General features: G+C 43.1%; 1 protein-coding gene across 6 annotated transcripts in view; it reads left to right on the top strand.

Moving 5' to 3' along the window:
- The window catches only part of LOC106571568 (ena/VASP-like protein), a 65,579-nt gene that overhangs the window by 27,169 nt on the left and 15,910 nt on the right, over window positions 1-22,500 (top strand). For 3 of the 6 annotated variants that reach the window (XM_045695864.1, XM_014144771.2, XM_014144770.2), the window contains exons 2-3: window positions 18,824-18,992; window positions 20,454-20,631. In XM_045695864.1, coding sequence (XP_045551820.1) covers window positions 18,824-18,992; window positions 20,454-20,631 — 347 coding nt within the window. Of the gene's footprint in view, window positions 1-18,823; window positions 18,999-20,453; window positions 20,632-22,500 lie in introns of all 6 variants that reach the window. The other 3 variants (XM_014144773.2, XM_014144769.2, XM_014144767.2) reach the window with 1 other exon arrangement.

Raw genomic sequence — 22,500 nt, 5'->3', positions numbered from 1 at the left:
TCCTGTCTATTTTCCACTTTGGCTACTTTGTGAACTGCTAGAGCCATTTAGAACAGGTTGGCCTAGGCTATAACCCCCCCTAAACATAGACAGGTTCCACACTGAACATATGTAGAAACATTCATTTGATAAAAACAAAGAGCGTATTTTGATCAGAATCATTAAGCCTAGGCCTACTCACCAAACAGATGTCGTGGCCGTGATTCATCACCATGAGTCTTCATTGTGGAATTGTTAATTCCACATTGTGCTCTAAAAGCTTTTTGACGACTAGAGGATGCGGCAACCCTCTCTACTTGTGTGTGTCTAGCATCGTTCCGCTCTGTCTGTAATTAAAGCAGCACAGACTGTCTGTCTGTCTTCTGAAGCCCCCTGGCTTTCGGAAGACATTTTTATTTATATCACATCACAGCCACTGTAGCTCATTCATCTTTTCTTCCTCTGCCAAATATTCCACTCCAGTTGTCATGCCAACAGATTAGCGTGCTCTTGCGTGGTCTCTCTGCAGCCAAGTGAGGAGGTCTGCAGCGGGAACTGAGAGAGTGTGTGTGTGTGTGTGTGTGTGTGTGTGTGTGTGTGTGTGTGTGTGTGTGTGTGTGTGTGTGTGCGTGCGTGCGTGCGTGCGTGCATGATCTGTGCAGTCTGCATCCCGGTCTCCAGGCTCTCAAACACTCCTCGGAAACACACCCACACTCCAAAACACACATCAAGCTCTCAAGGCTCTAACACAAATACGCACTCTTAGACATAAACACACTCCAACGACAACACACACAAACAAACAGAACACCACTCTAATACACAGGTCACGACACATCTGGGTCGAGATATTGCATGTCTCCACTGCATCAGTACTGGACCATAGGGATTTCCCTCTCCTGTCTTCCGTGTTGGATTAGCAAGCTATCAAGCCCTTTGCCTATCTGAAAGAGCACAACAGAACAGAGTTGTCTCTCTTTGCGTAGCACATGAACCCTAAGCATATCCCAAATACACTATTCAATCCCAGGGCTAACCCAAATAGACTATTAAATCCTAGGGCTAACCCAAATAAATGGACAGAGTGGGTAAGCAAAATAATAATCCCTGATACATTTCACATTATCTCACAATGTAATCTGCCAGATGTCTTAAAGCTGAGCAATTCCATGTCCAGTCATAACTCAATCTCTGCTCTCTAGATGTGTAGAAGAGCATGTTCAGAAAAAACTCCCCCATCTCTCTCTCTCACTCTCACCCTTCCTCGCTCTCCCTTCCTCTCTCCCTCCCTCCGTCTCTCTCTCACTCCCTCGCTTCACCACCAAACCTCAAATACGCAAGCAAGCAGCTTATATAACAGACTTCCAATAACAGCCTGACTCATAACTTTGTCTGTGTTCTGCCATGTTGCAGAAGGCTTTCGCAAGGCTATTTTCACTGGCAGGCACACACACGCCACATCCGCTATCATAACCCACAGAAAAGGGTCCAGAAATGGATTTCAAAGGCGCACACACACCCCAGAGAACTAGCATGAAGTTGTCCCTAACCACTGTTTCAGGGTTAGGCCTTTTTTGACCTCTACAGTGGATAAAGTAACAACTGGACATAGGGTAATCAGATCCCAGATCTGTGGTTAGGAGCGACTAATACTTGCAGCAAGGGGGCTAAAGTAGCACATAATTATCATAATTGGCCCCAGTGGTTGGAATAGGATTGCAGCGGTTTAGCTGTCTTTAGCGCATTGTCTATGAAAGCTGCTTAGGTTTAGCAAGGGCTATGCTTAGTCTCATATCGCTAATGTGTGCCACAGTTATAAATGTTAATTCTGCTGCTGCTTTGATGTTTGAATCAGTGCACACACCAGGGCTTTGTTATATATCGAGTTAATTCGATTAATTAAAATGTATGTCTTAGTGCAAAATTGTTTGTTTTTATGTTGTCATTTTGGTCTCATCTCCACGCACACCAAGCCCCTCCCCCTGCCACTTACAACAACAAAGATGAAAGATCACTTCTTCATCTCTGACAACAAGCCGTTTCCATTTGAGGTTTGGTCCAACAGAGTCAGTCGTATGGATTCTGAAACAAATTGAGCCATTATTTTACTGTAGTAGAGGAGAACTTAACCTCTTTGACGATTTCCTTTTTATGTCCCAGACTCCCAGAAATGACACACAGCAGACCCTACTAAAACGAGAGTATCAATGAACATTGATTTTCGAAAATGAATGCTCAGTTTCTGTCATGCACGGTGTTGACACAGACAAAAGGGGAAACATTTTACTTACCAGTATCTTTTGGCATTGCAGTACCATGTAACATACCGCTAGCAACATTTTAGCCACAGAGTGCTATGTGCTAGCTCTCTAGTCTGTGTTTTATGAGCAATTAACACAAATAGACACACTTATATAAGGAATTGGCAAGTCATCATTCTGAGAAATAAGCATCTTCTTATCCAGGTAGGCCACTTGATTTCAACATCTGAACAAAGTGGACAGGCTAGCATGCTGTTCAAACAGGAGGAGGGTGTGTTCATAACAGCTCAACTGTTCAAGACTGGAAATATGAAGATTAACTGGCTACCCACTAGCATGTGGGATTGTGCTTGAGAGATTTGTTTATGGGACCTGTGTTAATGTTCTATAATGCCTGCTGCTAGAAGTTGGTCATTATTAGTGCATTGTGCATGGTTCTGGTTAAATTTGTAACAAAAATGGCATTTTCATAGACAGACTTGGAAGCCAGATAAGTGATTATTGCAAAAAAGCAGGTTAAACCATTTTTTATAAAATAATACATTAATACATTAGTAGCGAGTATGATTGTGGAAGGCTTATATTAAGCCTAGGTATAATTTTACAAGCCCTGAATTCATTAGATTATTGCTGACTCTTTGAAATGTAGTATATTGACATTTAATTGTGCAACAAAGGTTATTTAGGGAAAATAAATAAATACATTGAGATATACAGTGCATTCGGAAAGTATTCAGACCACTTCAGTTTTTCCACATTTTGTTACGTTACAGCCTTATTCTAAAATGGATTCGAAAAAAAATAATTCCTCATCAATCTACTCACAATACCCCATAATGACAATGCCATATGGGACTCCCAATCACGGCCTGTTGTGATACAGTCTGGAAACGAACCAGGGTCTGTAGAGACACCTCTAACACTGAGATGCAGTGCCTTAGACCGCTGTGCCACTCTGGAGCACAAATATAGGCCCTATATAAGGCCCCACAGTTGAAAGTGCATGTCAGAGCAAAGACCAAGCCATGAGGTTGAAGGAAATGTCCGTAGAGCTCCAAGACAGAATTGTGTCGAGGCACAGATCTGGGGAAGGGTACCAAAACATTTCTGCAGCATTGAATGTCCCCAAGAACACAGTGGCCTCCATCATTCTTAAATGGAAGAAGTTTGGAACCACCAAGACTCTACCTAAAGCTGGCCGCTCGGCCAAACTGAGTAATCGGGGGAGAAGGGCCTTGGTCAGGAAGGTGACCAAGAACCCGATGGTCACTCTGACAGAGCTCCATAGTTCCTGTGTGGAGATGGAATAACCTTCCAGAAGGACAAACATCTCTGCAGCATCTCTGCAGGCCTTTATGGTAGAGTGGCCAGACGGAAGCCACTTCTCAGTAAAAGGCAGCCTGCTTGGAGTTTGCCAAATGGCACCTAAAGGACATCAGAAAAAGAAACAAGATTCTCTGGTCTGATGAAACCAAGATTGAACTCTTTGGCCTAAATGCCAAGCATTACGTCTGGAGGAAACCTGGCACCATCCCTACGGTGAAGCATGGTTGTGGCAGCATCATGCAGTGGTAATGTTTTTCAGCGGCAGGGACTGGGCGACTAGTCAGGATCGAGGGAAAGATGAACGGAAACAAAGTACAGAGAGATCCTTGATGAAAACCTGCTCCAGAGCGCTCAGACTGGGGTGAAGGTTCACCTTCTAACAGGACAACGACCTTAAGAACACAGCCAAGACAACACAGGAGTGGCTTCGGGACAAGTCTGTGAATGTCTTTGAGTGGCCCGAACTTGAAAATACCTGTGCAGCGATGCTCCCCATCCAACCTGACATAGCTTGAATGGATCTGCAGAGAAGAATAGGAGAAACTCCCCAAATACAGGTGTGCCAAGCTTGTAGCATCATACCCAAGAAGACTTGAGGCTGTAATCAATGCCAAAGGTGCTTTAACGAAGTACTGAGTAAAGGGTCTGAATACTTATGTAAATGTGATATTTAATTTTGAATACATTTGCAAACATTTCTAAAAAACTGTTTTTGCTTTGTCATTGTGGGGTGTTGTGTGAAGATTGATGAAAAAAAAAACGATTTAATCAATTTTAGAATAAGGCTGTAAAGTAACGAAATGTGGAAAAAGTCAAGTGGTCTGATTACTTTCTAAATGCACTGTATATTGTAACTCACCCATACATTTTTAGGCCATATCGCCCAGCCCTAACACACACAGACACACACACACGCATACACACACAAACGTGTTTGTTTTACTGTCTTTGTGGGGACCAATCATTTACCCCTAACCCTGATTCTAACCCTAATTATAACCCTAACCCTAAACCTAACCTCTAAGCCTAAAATATCCCTTTTCCTTGTGTCCCCACTTGTCCGAATCTTCCTCATTCTACTATCCTTGTGAGGATAGTAAACACACACACACACCGCTCTGTTTCATTTTGCAATTCCTTGGCTCATGTTTGTAACTCAACTTCTCCAACATGAATCCTTGTTTTGTTTAAAAGAACTAGAAAACGATTTGTGCTGAACAGTATTTGTCCTGCCAGCCAGCTCGCTGGTTAGTTGGCTGTTGTCATCTGCAGCTGGCTCTGCAACACAAAGACTGAATCTGTCTACTGCTCTCCTCTGCTTTCATCACTAAAGAGTTATTTGTGTGACTTTGCTGGACCTCAAAGTCCTCATAACCAAGTCTAGATCGTAGTGGCACTTGAACCAGCAGCTGTGTTACGGTGCAAGAGAGCTACCTCCTGTGCCAAAAATCTCCATAGGTTTAATTCCCCCCCCCATAATAATGGCTGCAAAGGAGCGAATGGAATGGCATCAAACAAAATGTTGACCATGTGTTTGATGTATTTCATACAATTCCACTAGTTCTGCTCCAGCCGTTACCACGAGCCTGTCCTCCCCAATTAAGGTGCCACCAACCTCCTGTGCTCTCTGTCTTTCTCTCTCGTTCTCTCTGTCTGTCTCTGTGTCAGGGTTATGCGCAGTACATAGGTTAATGCTTAGTAGTAGACCTTCCACTGCTGAGTGCATTACTAGGGGAGGGAGGGAGGGGAGGGAGGGAGGGATCAAAGTCTACTTGAACAGAGCAATACTCAATCATGAGGCTGTCACGAGAATTTTCAATCCCAATGATGATAACTCAACAATCACTTAAGCTTTGACTAATTCAACCGAGGTTGTAAATCCCGGGTTCAAAATAAGAATTAGGCAAAGTCTCAGATACTGCAAAAGGTTAGTTGTTCTTTATTCAGAGAGCTCTGAAGTCAAAAATGCAAACACAGTAATTTTATAACTCCCACCCCCACCTACATACACCCACACACACACACACACACACACACACACACACACACACACACACACACACACACACACACACACACACACACACACACACACACACAGTTTATCACTTTTCTACCAGCCTGGCAGTTTCTAGCCGTTAGATTAGAGGGGCCTTGGAAGGGCCCTCTTTCCTGTTGTCAGTTTTCAGAGTTACAACCAGGTCATGTGTAGTTCAATTGTCCTTTGTTTTCTCAACCATACATTTCTCACCCTTAACCTGTCTGGGAACCTAGGACGCTTGCGTCCCACCCTAGTCAACAGCCAGTGTAATCGCGTCGCGCGAAATACAAATACCTCATAAATGCTATAACTTCAATTTCTCAAACATATGACTATTTTACACCATTTTATAGATACACCTCTCCTGAATCGAACCACGTTGTCCGATTTCAAAAAGGCTTTACAGCAAAAGCAAAACATTAGATTATGTTAGGAGAGTACCCTGTCAAAAATAATCACACTGCCATTTTCAAAGCAACTTGCATGCATCACAAATACCCAAAACACAGCTAAATGCAGCACTAACCTTTGACAATCTTCATCAGATGACACTCCTAGGACATCATGTTACACAATACATGCATTTTTTGTTCGATAAAGTTCATATTTATATATAAAAACAGCATTTTACATCGGCGCGTGACGTTCAGAAAATATTTTCCCTCAAATGCTTCCGGTGAAACAGCGCTACAATTTCCAAAATTACTATTCGAAAACATTGTTAAAATGTAATATTGTCATTCAAAGAATTATAGATGAACATCTCGTGAATGCAACCGCATTGCCAGATTTAAAAATAACTTTACTGGGAAATCACACTTTGCAATAAACGAGGTGGTATGCTCAGAAAAATAGGCTAGGCGATACAGATTAGCGCCATCTTGGAACCATCTAAAATCAAATATACTATTGTAAATATTCCCTTACCTTTGATTATCTTCATCAGAAGGCACTTCCAGGGATCCCAGGTCCACAACAAATGTAGATTTGTTCGAAAAAGTTAATAATTTATGTCCCAATAGCTCCTTCTTGTTAGCGCGTTCCGAAGGCTACTCATAATGTACTGTAGCGCGCGGGACTTGTCGCCACGAAAGAGCAAAAAATATATATTTACGTTCGTTCAAACATGTCAAACGTTGTATAACATAAATCTTTAGGGCCTTTTTCAACCAGAGCTTCAATAATATTCAAGGTGGACGATTGCATTGTCTTACTAAACGTTTCGGAACAAAAGGGTTCCCATGGGCGCCCGCGTCATAGTAGTAATGGCCCTCCCCCTGTGACCAACTTTCCAAGCCTCTCTTTCGGTCAGTTTCTACCATAGAAGACTCAAACCACTTTGTAAAGACTGTTGACATCTAGTGGAAGCCTTAGGAAGTGCTAAATGAATCCTAACTCACAGTGTGTTTTATAGGCAAAGTGTTGAAGGTGATTCCACAAATCAGATTTCCACTTCCTGCATGGAATCTTCTCAGGTTTTTGCCTGCCATATGAGTTCTGTTATACTCACAGACACCATTCAAACAGTTTTAGAAACTTTAGAGTGTTTTCTATCCAAATCTACTAATTATATGCATATTCTAGTTACTGGGCAGGAGTAGTATGATAGATAGATAGTAGATTATAGCCCCAGGAAACATTCCAAAGAGAGACAATGAAACCCCCATTTTCCCAGAAAAAACACAAACACTTCGTCAGCATTCATTATACTACACCGATTCAGAAACCCAAAAGTTAACTACAAACAAAACCTAATAATAATGATAATTCCACTGTACTCCCTCAAATCATTAGTTTTAAACTTCCTCAATGTTTATATGTACTTAATTGAACATGCACTACCCTTAGATACAATTATCCTGGTATCATTACTAGACCCATGTCCAACAAATATGTGATAGCTTTTTCTCCTTAGATTGTTCCTTGGTTCCCACTAAATGCAACACATTTTTTTCTGTCGCAAATGTAGTATATTTCTCAGCGTAAGGAATCAGTGATATTTAATCCCAGGCATTTAATAAAAATGTAGACGTGTTCTCCTATGTCTCCTTAAACATACATACTTTAGGTGACTTCCATCCATTCCGGAAGAAAGAATCCTGTTGTTTAACCTGTTAGGGACAGATGTTCCGCTAGCAGAACGCCTCACCAATATCCAATGGTATAGAGTGGCGGGAATTACAAATACCTCAAAAATGCAAAAACTTCAATTTTTCAAACATATGACTATTTTACACCATTTTAAAGATAAGACTCTCCTTTATCTAACCACATTGTCCGATTTCAAAAAGGCTTTACAACGAAAGCAAAACATTAGATTATGTCAGGAGAGTACCCAGCCAGAAATAATCACACACCCATTTTTCAAGCTAGCACATATGTCACAAAAACCAAAACCACAGCTAAATGCAGCACTAACCTTTGATGATCTTCATCAGATGACACTCCTAGGACATTATGTTATACAATACATGCATGTTTTGTTCAATCAAGTTCATATTTATATCAAAAAACAGCTTTTTACATTAGCATGTTTTGTTCAGAACTAGCATACCCACCGAAAACTTCCGGTGAATTTACTAAATTACTCACGATAAACGTTCACAAAAAACACAACAATTATTTAAAGAATTATAGATACAGAACTCCTTTATGCAATCGCGGTGTCCGATTTTAAAATAGCTTTTCGGTGAAAGCACATTTTGCAATATTCTGAGTAGATAGCCCGGCCATCATGGCTAGCTATTTTGACACCCACCAAGTTTGGCACTCACCAAACTCAGATTTACTATAAGAAAAATTGGATTACCTTTGCTGTTCTTCGTCAGAATGCACTCCCAGGACTTCTACTTCAACACCCAATGTTGTTTTGGTTCCAAATAATTCATAGTTATATCCAAATAGCGGCGTTTTGTTCATGCATTCAAATCACTGTCCGAAGGGTGATGCGCCGGCGCGTTTCGTGACAAAAAAAAATCAAAATATTCCATTACCGTACTTCAAAGCATGTCAAACGCTGTTTAAAATAAATTTTTATGCGATTTTTCTCGTAAAATAGCGATAATATTCCAACCGGGAGACGTTGTATCCGTTCAAACACTGAAATAAGAAAATGGAGTCATCACATGCACGCGCGCACCAGTGTCATTGTTCTCAGAAGTAACACTCTCCAAAACCCCTACTGTTTTTCGCCCAGAGACTGCAGAGTTATCATTCCACGTTCTGGCGCCTTCAGAGAGCCTCTGGGAGCCTTAGAAAATGCCACGTTACAGCAGAGATCCTGTATTTTCGATAAAGAGGCTACAGAAGGCCAAGAAATGGTCAGACAGGGCACTTCCCATATAGAATCTTCTCAGGTTTTGGCCTGCCATATGAGTTCTGTTATACTCACAGACACCATTCAAACAGTTTTAGAAACTTTAGGGTGTTTTCTATCCAAATCTACTAATTATATGCATATTCTAGTTTCTGGGCAGGAGTAATAACCAGATTAAATCGGGTACGTTTTTTATCCGGCCGTGAAAATACTGCCCCCTATCCCAAACAGGTTAACAAATCTAAAACCTTTAAAACATTGGTACTGTCTCCATTTCTCTCTGCTCTCGCTCTCGTTGTCTCTCTCTCTCTCTCTCTCTCTCTCTCTCTTTCTTGCTGTATCTTGCTCTCTCTGTCTCTCTCTGTCTCCTCAGAATTTAGGAATAATTACTATTGTGACTTTTGATAAGTTAGTGGGTCTCACACGTGAGCGAATTATCTTTTTTGAGACTCTCGACTGATTAATATATCTATCTCTACTTTTAATAGTCCCCGACTACTTCCCATATACAATAGACTATTAGGTCTCACACGTATACAAGTTACGGCTTCTTATGACTTTTGACAGGTTTATTAACCAGTCTCACACACACACAATTTTTCCCCAGCTGATATCCTTCTTGAAACTTTCTCTCTCTCTCTCTCTCTTTGTTCCTTTAGAGGAGCTCTACACTCTCGGGCCAGATGACCTGTTTTGTCACAATTAAAACACTTTCTATCGTCTGATCCTGTCCATTTTTTCCCTTCTCTCTTAGGTTTCTTCCCCTTAAAGCCTCCTTTATGCTGGTCTTCAATTACCCCGAGAGTTACTATTAGATACTCTGCTCCTTTCTGTTCTTTCTTTTCTAATCTCTGTTCTTTCTTCTCTTTTCCTTTCCTCTCTTAACTTTTGTACGGGCCTCGGACAGCCACACCCTGGCTGTATCCAACCCTCGACCTGTTGTTTCCCTTGATCATCTACACACGTCTTATGTATCTCTCTCCAATTTAGCTTCCTAGCTTTTCTACATCTAGACGTCCATCAAATTCATACTTCTTTCTCCATTTCGGGCCGAAATAAATGTTCCTTTTATCCTTAGACTCCATATATCTCTTGTCCCCGGTTAATTCCGGGACCTCCTTTGAGGATTTTCCACCCATGGTATCCTCTGTTGTTTTTTTTGAAAATTCTCCTATACGGTATAGGGTTATATGGTTGTTATTTACCTACGTGCGTTCTTAGAATAATCCTAAACCCTTTTTAATTGGATTTCTATCTGTTAACTATTTTAATGTGTCTCTACACCAATACTTAACAAGTTCAAACCTAGTGGGATTTCTATCTGTCAATTATTTTTATGTATCTCTACACCAATACTCAACAAGTTCAATCCTAGCAGGATTTCTATCTGTTAATTATTTTAATGTATATCTACACCAATACTCAACAAGTTCAAACCCCCCTGTATTCTTTCAACAGTCACGGACTATCTGAATACAGGGTAGTTTCTTTTGGTAATGGCCTTAACTACCACGAATCATTTCGGACCTGTCCCCTTACTTACTCGAAATTTCTTACTGAGATCTGCGACCCAGTGCCGCCAACACTGACATAGATACTTTTGTCTTAAACTTTCTCTACATTAGATTATATGGACGGTATACCCGATACAAATCTTACTTACTATTAGTTTTACAGTTAAAATCCTCTCGCACATTTATCTTGACCAATGCTTTCAAGGAATTTAATCCCGTCCATTCTAAGTCAATTTTAGTAAGTTTAGAATTTAACTCCAAACTAATGAATAAAGATTACTGACCTTATTCTTGCAACTGAGATTCAATTTTGGTTGGATCTCATCACCGTTTCTGTCGTGTACCAGTTTGCCACCGGCCTGTAAATGGGGCCAGGTCTTTAATCTACGGATATTTCATCCGTCCATGCACGGTTTTGGTGTCCCACGGGACGACAGGAAACAGGTATTGAGATCCGCCTCGAAGGACCAAGTTGTCACGAGAATTTTCAATCCCAATGATGATAACTCAACAATCACTTAAGCTTCGACCAATTCACCCAAGGTTGTAAATCCCCGGGTTCAAAATAAGAATTAGGCAAAGTCTCAGATACTGCAAAAGGTTAGTTGTTCATTTTATAACTCCCCCCCCCCCCACCCCCCACACACACAGTTTATCACTTTTCTACCAGCCTGGCAGTTTCTAGCCGTTCCTCTCCTCCTTAGATTAGAGGGGCCTTGGAAGGGCCCTCTTTCCTGTTATAACCAGGTCATGTGTTGTTCAATTGTCCTTTGTTTTCTCAACCATACATTTCTCACCCTTAACTTGTCTCACACACACATTATGGAATTATGACTCTAACACATTTCATACAATTATATGCTTTCAGGGTGGAGTCCTTTAGTCATTATTTTAAACATGTAAATTCCTTTATCAGAGGCATCAAAGCCAAAGGAATTGAATAATATAAAGAAATGCAATAAATGTGGAAACTTACCAAAAAACTATTGGGCAACAACAAATTCAATCCCTTTTAGACAACTTCCTGGAACAAACGTTCCAATGTAATAGTGAAGGTGTAAACTTGGCAGTAAAAAATCTAAACAGTATATTTGACCTCTCAGCTTCCCTATCAAATCTAAAAATGTCAAACCGAAAATTAACAACAATGACAAATGGTTTAATGAAGAATGCAAAAACCTAAGAAAGAAATTGAGAAACCTATCCAACCAAAAACATAGAGATCCAGAAAACCTGAGTCTACGCCTTCACTATGGTGAATCACTAAAACAATACCGAAATATACTACGGAAAAAGAAGGAACAGCATGTCAGAAATCAGCTCAATGTAATTGAAGAATCCATAGACTTGAACCACTTCTGGGAAAATTGGAAAACACTAAACAAACAACAACACGAAGAGTTATCTATCCAAAATGGAGATGTATGGGTAAACCACTTCTCCAATCTTTTTGGCCCTGTAACAAAGAACAAACAGCAAAAACATATGCATGATCAAATACAAATCTTAGAATCAACTATTAAACAGAACCCGCTGGATGCTCCAGTTACATTGAATGAAATACAACAAAATACAAACCCTCCAACCCAAAAAGGCCTGTGGTGTTGATGGTATCCTCAATGAAATTATAAAATATACAGACAACAAATTCCAATTGACTATACTTAAACTCTTTAACATCATCCTTAGCTCTGGAATCTTCCCCAATATTTGGAACCAAGGACTGATCACCCCAATCCACAAAAGTGAAGACAAATTTGACCCCAATAACTACGGTGGAATATGCGTCAACAGCAACTTTGGGAAAATCCTCTGCATTATCATTAAGAGCAGACTCATACATTTCCCCAGTGAAAACAATGTACTGAGCAAATGTCAAATTGGCTTTTTACCAAATTACTGTACGACAGACCACGTATTCACCCTGCAAACCCTATTTGACAAACAAACAAACCAAAACAAAGGCAAAGTCTTCTCATGTTTTGTTGATTTCAAAAAAGCCTTTGACACAATTTGGCATGAGGGTCTGCTATACAAATTGATGGAAAGTGGTGTTGGGGGAAAAACATACGACATTATAATATCAATGTACACAAACAACAAGTGTGCGGTTAAAATTAGCAAAAAAACACACACATTTCTTTCCACATGGCCGTGGGGTGAGACAGAGATGCAGCTTAAGCCCCACCCTCTTCAACATATATATCAACGAATTGGCGAGGGCACTAAAACAGTCCGTAGCACTAGAGTCCTCACCCTACTAGAATCTGAAGAGAGAGTCTGAAGTCAAATTTCTACTGTTTGCTGATAATCTGGTGCTTCTGTCACCAACGAAAGAGGGCCTACAGCAGCACATAGATCTTCTGCACATATTCAGCCAGACCTGGGCCCTGACAGTAAATCTCAGTAAGACAAAAATAATGGTGTTCCAAAAAAGGTCCAGTCGCCAGGACCACAAATACAAATTCCATCTAGACACCGTTTCCCTAGAGCACACAAAGAACTACATATACCTCGGCCTAAACATCAGCTCCACAGGTAACTTCAACAAAGCTGTGAACGAGCTGAGAGACAAGGCAAGAAGGGCCTTCTATGCCATCAAAAGGAGCATAAAATTTGACATACCAATTAGGATCTGGCTAAAAATACTTGAATCAGTTATAGAACCCATTGCCCTTTATGGTTGTGAGGTCTAGAGTCCGCTTACCAACCAAGAATTCACAAAATGGGACAAACACCAAATTGAGACTCTGCATGCGGAATTCTGCAAAAATATCCTCAGTGTACAACATAAAACACAAAATAATGCATGCATAGCAGGTCGATACCTGCTAATTATCAAAATCCAGAAAAGAGCCGTTAAATTCTACAACCACCTAAAAGGAAGCGGTTCCCAAACCTTTCATAACAAAGCCATCACCTACATAGAGATGAACCTGGAGAAGAGTGCCCTAAGCAAGCTGGTCCTGTTTACAAACACAAACAGATCCCACAGAGCCCCAGGACAACAACACAATGTGAGCCAGCCAAATCATGAGAAAACTAAAAGATAATTACTTGACACATTGGAAAGAATTAACAAAAACACAGAACAAATTAGAATGCTATTTGGCCCTAAACAGAGAGTACACAGTGGCAGAATACCTGACCACTGTGAATGACCCAAACTTAAGGAAAGCATTGACTATGTACAGACTCAGTGAGCATAGCCTTGCTATTGAGAAAGGCCGCCGTAGGCAGACCTGGCTCTCAAGAGAAGACAGGCTATGTGCACACTGCCCACAAAATGAAGTGGAAACTGAGCTGCACTTCCTAACCTCCTACCAAATGTATGACCATATTAGAGACACATATTTCCCTCAGATTACACAGATCCACAAAGAATTCGAAAAACAAATCCAATTTTGATTAACTTCCATATCTACTGGGTGAAATACCACAGTGTGCCATCACAGCAGCAAGATGTGTGACCTGTTGCCACAAGAAAAGGGCAACCAGTGCAGAACAAACACCATTGTAAATACAACCCATATTTATGTTTAGTTATTTACCCTTTTGTACTTTAACTATTTGCACATCGCTACAACACCGTATATAGACATAATATAACATTTGAAATGTCTTTATTGTTTTGGAACTTCTGTGAGTGTAATGTTTACTGTTCATTTTATTGTTTATTTCACTTTTGTTTATGATCTATTTGACTTGCTTTGGCAATGTAAACATATGTTTCCCATGCCAATAAAGCCCTTTGAACTGAATTGAAAAAAATTGAGAGGGACAGAGAGAGAGAGTGTTTCAGCTCTCAACCACTCCATTCTAATAGCCTGTTACAGAATGGAGTTGAGTAGTCAAGTAGGGCCATTTCAACAAGACACACAGAGTTCCACTGATAGTATAAGGATTCAGTCACTACAGCAACACTATAGTCTGGGAAAAAAACTACTGACTTGCTAGAGTTTTTGAGAGTGACTGAGTGGCTAAAGTTCAGTATCGGGATTTGTGCACTAAACCTGACCATTGTTATCATCATAAATGTGACTGCTGAGACTGAAGCTCCCCTTGACCTGTGTGTGTGTGTGTGTGTGTGTGTGTGTGTGTGTGTGTGTGTGTGTGTGTGTGTGTGTGTGTGTGTGTGTGTGTGTGTGTGTGTGTGTGTGCGTGCGTGCGTGCGTGTGTGCGTGCGTGCGTGCGTGTGTGCGTGTGCTTTGAATACGTAGTGTGTCTGCTCACACTGACAGAGACTTGTTTTGCTGCTCACCTTTGATCAGGGAACTGATGATAACGGAGTACATTTAGCTCAGGGCACCCACCGGTGGTTCTGTGTCAGAAATACAGTGGGGAACAGAAGCTGTGAAGCTGGTGATTATAGTGATGAGAAAACAACATCATGACTCTCGCCTTTAGCTAGCTGTAAACAGAGAGATGCAGCTCCCTCTTTTTCCGTCCTGCTCTCATCTTTCATTCAGCCGGCTATAAACAAAGATATACGCATCACAATCTCTCTCTCTCTCTCTCTCTCCCTCTCTCCCTCTCTCTGTCTATCCCTCCATATCTCATTCAGCAGGCTGTAAAACCGAGAGAAAAGAAAGGCTTCCTGCACCTTCTACCACAGAGAGCCATGACTGTGTAGAGATGAATGGCCAGTCTGCAGTATACAGTATGACACAGCATGGCCATTCAGGCCAGACTACAGTATGAATAGTATTGACAGTGTGATCATTATCCAGGGAAAGGTCAAGCAGGGTGCACCAGATCTCAATCGGTCACCACGTTTAAACACTCACTAATGAACCACAGGGAGAGAGGGAGGGGAGGGGGAGGGAGGGAGGGGGACACAAACACGAAGGACGGAGAGAGAGAGAAATAGAGGTAGGGAGGTTTAGGGAAGGAGAGAGAGAGGTTCAGTATAGGCTGGTGTGAGTTATTAACCATTAACCTTTCAGTGACCTGAGTCCCTGAGGAGAATTAATGTCATGGTGTGTGTGTGTGTGTGTGTGTGTGTGTGTGTGTGTGTGTGTGTGTGTGTGTGTGTGTGTGTGTGTGTGTGTGTGTGTGTGTGTGTGTGTGTGTGTGTGTGTGTGTGTGTGTGTGTGTGTGTGTGTGTGTGTGTGTGATGCTCAGAGGAGGTGACGGGCCAGACGAGCCAGAAGTGCTGCTGCAGCTGAATACATTTGGGTCAGAAAAGCTCAACCAGATACAGTATCCCAGGCTAAAACGAAACAATGTCAGTATAGTAAAGGGGATTTGGTGAGCTGGACAAATTTCACAATCAGAACACTTGTGGAATATCACTGTCTGTCTGTCTGTCTCCATCTCCTGTAACTGTGTCAATCTGTCACTAGGTTTTCTCCAGAGTACAAAATGGTATTTAAAGTGCGTGTGTGTGTGTATGTGTGTGTGTGTGTGTGTCTGTCAACACAAACGCTCCCCTCAGGTATAGCTTCAAATCAAATCACATTTTATTTGACACATGCTTCATAACCAACAGGCGTAAACTAACAGTGAATGCTTACAGACCGCTTTCCAACAATGCAGAAAGAAAGAAAATAGAGAAATAATAGAAAGTAACGCATAATAATAATAATAGTAATAATGAGTAACGATAACTTGGCTATATTCACGGGGTACCAGCACCAAGTCGATGTGCAGGGGTACGAGGTCATTGACATAATTGCACATATAACTAGGAATAAAGGGACTAGTCAACAGGATAGATATTAAACAGTAGCAGCAGTGTATGTGATGACTCCAAATAGTTAGTGCATACAGGAAAATTAGACTTATACATGTCAGAGAACTATTGTACATTTTTCAACGGTTGTGACATATGACGTGCAGGGAAACGGCAGTGTGTGTGCCTCTGAACAGATACAGAACGGTTCTTTCAATGCCTCAACTCCTCTCTCGCTCTCTTTCTCTCTCTCTCTCTTTCTCTCTCTCTCTATCACTCTCTCTCTCTTTCTCTCTCTCTCTATCACTCTCTCTATCTCTCTCTCTCGCTCTCTATCACTCTCTCTCTCTATCTCTCTCTCTCTCTCTCTCTCTCTCTCTCTCTCTCCCCCCCCCATTGAGAGTCTCATTTATTCATGGTGGTGCGAGGGAGGCGCCATTTTCTGACCGACTGCCAAGAACTCCTTAAAAAATGTAAAATGAACTCAGCCGCCTAGTTATAGAAAAGAAATGAAACAGCTCACTGCTTGGCTGCTACACTGGCTGATTTAAAGCCTGTTAAGATGGGAAGCGCTTATGTGAAGTGTGTATGGCGTCACTCCCACCACCCTACTGCAGTGTGTGTGTGTGTGTAGTGTCAACGCTCCCCCTAAGATGTGTGGTTATTTATAACCAAGGCTTTCTCACTTGAAAATCTACAGTGTTTTCATGCAAAGTAATGGTGTGTTTCTGTGGTGTTTTGTTTGGAGGCATGGTTGTCGACTCAACTCAGCAGCATCTACTTTCATCTACTAAATCACTAGCCGCTAAGGGTTACTGCTGGCTGTTGATTGGCCAAAGAGTTCACTCACCTGGCGTTCCAGGTCCAAATCAGTCCCTGATCAGGTGGTGAGAACCAGAAGTGTTTTGGTCCTCCAGGACAGTAATTGAATGGACTCCTGGCCTGCTCTATTCCCATCCACCATCCTGGCTGGAGTTCGTGAACTGGACTATTGGGATGAGCTTGAGAGACAGGAAGGCCCTGTTAGCATGTTTATCCATTACGGTATTCTCTCTCTCTCTCTCTCTCTCTCTCTCTCTCTCTCTCTCTCTCTCTCTCTCTCTCTCTCTCTCTCTCTCTCTCTCTCTCTCTCTCTCTCTCTCTCTCTCTCTCTCTCTCTCTCTCTCTCTCTATATATATATATATATATATATATATATATATATATAACCTGACATCTCTCCTTGCTGCCCAGGAGATTCACTTGAATCCTGCAGCTCAGGACCCCCCTCACTTTCTCTACAACAATTCTTATCTCGCGCTTGCCATCTCTCTCTCTCAGTCTTACGTCATCTCATATACGCACCTAGCAACTCTCCTAGGATCCCAGCCCCCCTCCCTCCCTCTCCTCTCTTTGTCTCTCTCTCTCTCTACCTCTCTCTCACTTTCTCCACTCACCTAGCATGTCTCTTAGGATCTCAACCCCCCACCCTTCTCCTCCTATCCTACCTCTCTCTCTCTCCACTCTGACGCAGCTCTTTCTGTCTGCCCCAGGGGCAGTTCCACTCATTTTAGCCTGGCACTGAAGCAGAGGCACAGATGGGCCTCTCTCTTGTTATTCTCACCCTCTTCCCCCCCTTTCCCCCTTCCTCCCCTAGTCCCCTTCCCTTTCCCTCTTGTTCCCTCTGTCTCTCCTTGTATCCATCCTCATTCCATCCTTTTCTCCATCTCACCTCCTTCCCTACTTTTTTTCTGTCTCTCCTCTCCTTCCCTCCTTTCCTAGATCTCCCCTCTCCTTTCCTCCTGTCCTTCCCCTACTTACTCCTATCCTCTGTCTCTCCTCTTCGTCTCTCCTTTGCTTTCATCCTTCCTCCTTCCTTCCCTCCCTTGCCTTTTGTGTGACATTTCACATCTCTGTGCTTGACTCAGACTTACAGCCAAAGTAAACATATGACTTAACAAAAGAGCGATGAGAGTGTTCTCCTTTGTTGGCACTTACTAGCTACAATAATCGAGGCTGGAGTGAGTTGAGCTGTGTGTGTGTGTGTGTGTGTGTGTGTGTGTGTGTGTGTGTGTGTGTGTGTGTGTGTGTGTGTGTGTGTGTGTGTGTGTGTGTGTGTGCAACACGGTGAAGGTCAGTGGAGAGAGAGAGCCTCAGTGGGCTGTGATAAATGCAGTAAGATGGGGGAGTAGGCAGACCCAACGCTGGAGGCACACACACACACAAACACACACACATATTTCTAACAGTAGCAGCAGACTCTGGTCTAGCTGTGTATATGTCTAGGTGTCTCATTAGGTTTGGTTTATGCTATTAATGCTGCTCTTGATGAGAAAGTTGGGTTTTTGCCTCGTTTAGGTTATTTAACTCCTTTACGTCCTAGGATAGAGGGCTTTTCAATCAATCACATGACCTACAGCTGGATTGGCCTGCAGTGCACTGCTCAATGTGTTCTTTGTCATAAGCTATGTAAATCAAACAAAATTGTGTTTTTATTTATTGATTCCTTGAGTGATTGGTGACTGATACTTTCTTAAAGATGCATTGCACTGTGCTCATTCGTTGATAAAATGATAATGAATTGGTTGATTGATTGTCTCAAGATTGACTGCTGAGTATCTGCCATGCTAGAGCCTCTGTGGTGGTGTATGGTGGTGGTGTATGATGGTTCAAATTGATCAGTTGATTGATTGATAAACAAATTGACTGATTGTTTCTCTCTTCCCCCTCAGTGAGCAGAGTATCTGCCAGGCACGAGCCTCTGTCATGGTCTATGATGACGGCAGTAAGAAGTGGGTTCCCATCAAGCCAGGCCAGCAGGGCTTCAGCCGTATCAACATCTACCACAACACTGCCAACAACACCTTCCGTGTGGTGGGAGTCAAATTGCAGGACCAGCAGGTAGAGGTACACACACACACACTCACAAACACACACACACACACACACATTGATCTAAAATGACCTTGAAGGTAACCATGAACTCTCTCCTCCTTTCCCTCTCTCCACCTCTCCTCCTTTCCACCTCTCCTCCTTTCCACCTCTCCACCTCTCCTCCTTTCCACGTCTCCACCTCTCCACCTCTCCTCCTTTCCACGTCTCCACCTCTCCACCTCTCCTCCTTTCCACCTCTCCACCTCTCCTCCTTTCCACGTCTCCACCTCTCCACCTCTCCTCCTTTCCACGTCTCCACCTCTCCTCCTTTCCACCTCTCCATCTCACCTCCTTTCTACCTTTCCACCTCTCCACCTCTCCTCCTTTCCACGTCTCCACCTCTCCACCTCTCCTCCTTTCCACCTCTCCACCTCTCCTCCTTTCCACATCTCCACCTCTCCACCTCTCCTCCTTTCCACATCTCCACCTCTCCTCCTTTCCAACCCTCCTCCTCTCCATCTCACCTCCTTTCTACCTTTCCACCTCTCCACCTCTCCACCTCTCCTCCTTTCCACGTCTCCACCTCTCCACCTCTCCTCCTTTCCAACTCACCACCTCTCCACCTCTCCTCCTTTCCACCTCTCCATCTCACCTCCTTTCCACATTTCCACATTTCCACCTCTCCATCTTACCTCCTTTCCACCTCTCCATCTCACCACCTCCCCATCTCACTACCTCTCCATCTCTCCATCTCACCACCTCACCACATCTCCATCTCACCATCTCACCATCTCACCACATCTCCATCTCTCCATCTCACCACCTCACCACATCTCCATCTCACCATCTCTCCATTTCTCCACCTCTCCATCTCACCATCTCTCCATCTCACCACATCTCTCTCTCTCCATCTCACCATCTTTCCATCTCTCCACCTCACCACATCTCCATCTCACCACATCTCCATCTCTCCATCTCACCACTTCTCCATCTGTATCTCTCCATCTCACCACATCTCCACCTCTCCATCTCACCACATCTCCACATCTCCATCTCACCACCTTTCCATCTCACCACCTCACCATCTCTCCATCTTAACATCTCACCACATCTCCATCTCTCCATCTCACCACCTCTCCATCTCACCATCTCACCACATCTCCATCTCACCACATCTCCATCTCTCCATCTCACCACCTCTCCATCTTACCACCTCTCCATCTCTCCATCTCACCACATCTCCATCTCTCCATCTCACCACCTCTCCATCTTACCATCTCTCCATCTCACCATCTCTCCATCTCACCACATCTCCATCTCACCACCTCACCATCTCTCCATCTCACCACCTCTCCATCTCACCACACCTCCACCTCTCCATCTCACCACCTCACCATCTCACCATATCTCGACCTCACCACATCTCCACTTCTCCATCTCCATCTCTCCACCTCTCCACCTCACCACATCTCCATCTCTCCTCTCTAGGTGGTAATCAACTACTCCATAGTGAAGGGTCTGAAGTATAACCAGGCCACACCAACCTTCCACCAGTGGCGTGATGCCCGTCAGGTCTACGGACTCAACTTCGCCAGCAAGGAGGAAGCTACCACCTTCTCCAATGCCATGCTGTTCGCTCTCAATGTCCTCAGCACTCAGGACGGAGGTGAGAGAGAGAGAGTGTGTGTGTGTGTGCTTGCGTCTACTATTATTAACTTGCAGTTGGCTGATCAGATGTGTTCTGTTTTTAAACTGTAACGTGCTAACGAGATAAAGCCTATGGAGTTTGACACTGACAGATGGACCAGTGTATCTAAGGTCACCAGAGACCGGATTAACAATACTAATGAAGCAGTTTGGCTCACAGACACACACACACACCCGAACACGCAGACATGCACGCACAAACGCATGTACGCACACACGCACACACAGACATGCAAGCACTCAGGATGCACACAGACAAACACAAACATGCACGCACACACACATCGACATGCAAACACACACACACACACATACACAGACACACACACACACAGGTTAAACCTTATGGGTCTCACAACACATGACAGTCGGTCAGGCAGGCTCTTCATGTGCTTGGCTGTGAGTGTGTGTGTGTGTGTGTGTGTGTGTGTGTGTGTGTGTGTGTGTGTGTGTGTGTGTGTGTGGGGCCACTGTGAGTCAAGCCCAGTGTGTGTCTGTGAGGCTCAGGGTGTTAATAGGTCTTTAACCCCAATAGGGGTGACAGTGGGCAACAACAGGCAGATTGGGGGGGGGCGTGAACAGACAACATGAATTGGGAAAGCCCTACAGATGTAGGATCTTAATTTGATCACTCTGTTGTTGCTGAGAATTTTCCTGCAGGAAATGCAAACTTGTAGTGTATTCAAGATTTAAAAAGGCTTCGAAAGTTTGTAATTTCCACTTTAAAATGTCAGTTTTGATTTGCCCAAACGAAAAATGTATCAACCCCTACAAAAAAGTTCCATTAATTATAATCCACATAATAATTCACATTTCCACTTGCTGCAGGATTATTTTCCTGCCGTAGCAAACTGGGTCAAATTAAGATTCTACATCTATACCCTATATACTGTAAATCTCATTAATTATGGCAAGGGGGGAAAGGGAGCCTGTCATGCAAGGAGAGGTCAATTCCATTTCAATTCAGTCAATCTGAGGTATGAACGGGTGGCACTTACTTTCAATGACCCAATTTTCCAATTGGAATTTCAATCCACTTCGACTGAATGGACTGATTTGAAAATGGACTTAACCCTAAATGATGAAGGGGCTGAGAGGCAGAAAAAACATCTAGACAGGTTAGTTTTTCTAATGCAGTTTGAATAATGCAGGTGAGTCAGAGTGCTGGGGCTGTCTCTCTGTCAGTCCATATTTACTGTCCTGTCATTCTGTTACAGTTCCTCCACAAAACCAACCTCATAGTTCTTTCCAGGGGCGCAACTTTCACTGGGGATGGGGGGGGACATGTCCCCTCTACATTCTAAAATTGCATTTTTGTCCCCCCCCCAGTTTTATCATTGGAATGTGATACAAAACGAGGAAACGGTGTGCTTTAGGACCATGCGGACGCCTCTGAGCGGTCGGGTCGGCTGTTTGGAGTGTTTATCCGAAAAAATATTACTTGCGTCCCAGGTTCTCTCTATGGTCACCCACAGCAGGGTCACTCAGTTCACCCTCTCTATGGTCACCCACAGCAGGGTCACTCAGTTCACCCTCTCTATGGTCACCCACAGCAGGGTCACTCAGTTCACCCTCTCTATGGTTACCCACAGCAGGGTCACTCAGTTCACTCTCTCTATGGTCACCCACAGCAGGGTCACTCAGTTCACCCTCTCTATGGTCACCCACAGCAAGGTCACTCAGTTCACACTCTATGGTCACCCACAGCAGGGTCACTCAGTTCACCCTCTCTATGGTCACCCACAGCAGGGTCACTCAGTTCACCCTCTCTATGGTCACCCACAGCAGGGTCACTCAGTTCACCCTCTCTATGGTCACCCACAGCAGG

This window comes from Salmo salar, chromosome ssa15, assembly GCF_905237065.1.
Source record: "Salmo salar chromosome ssa15, Ssal_v3.1, whole genome shotgun sequence".
Taxonomy (NCBI): Eukaryota; Metazoa; Chordata; class Actinopteri; order Salmoniformes; family Salmonidae; genus Salmo; species Salmo salar.
The sequence above is the reverse complement of the archived record's forward strand: the minus strand, read 5'-3'. Positions and strand labels throughout refer to the sequence as shown.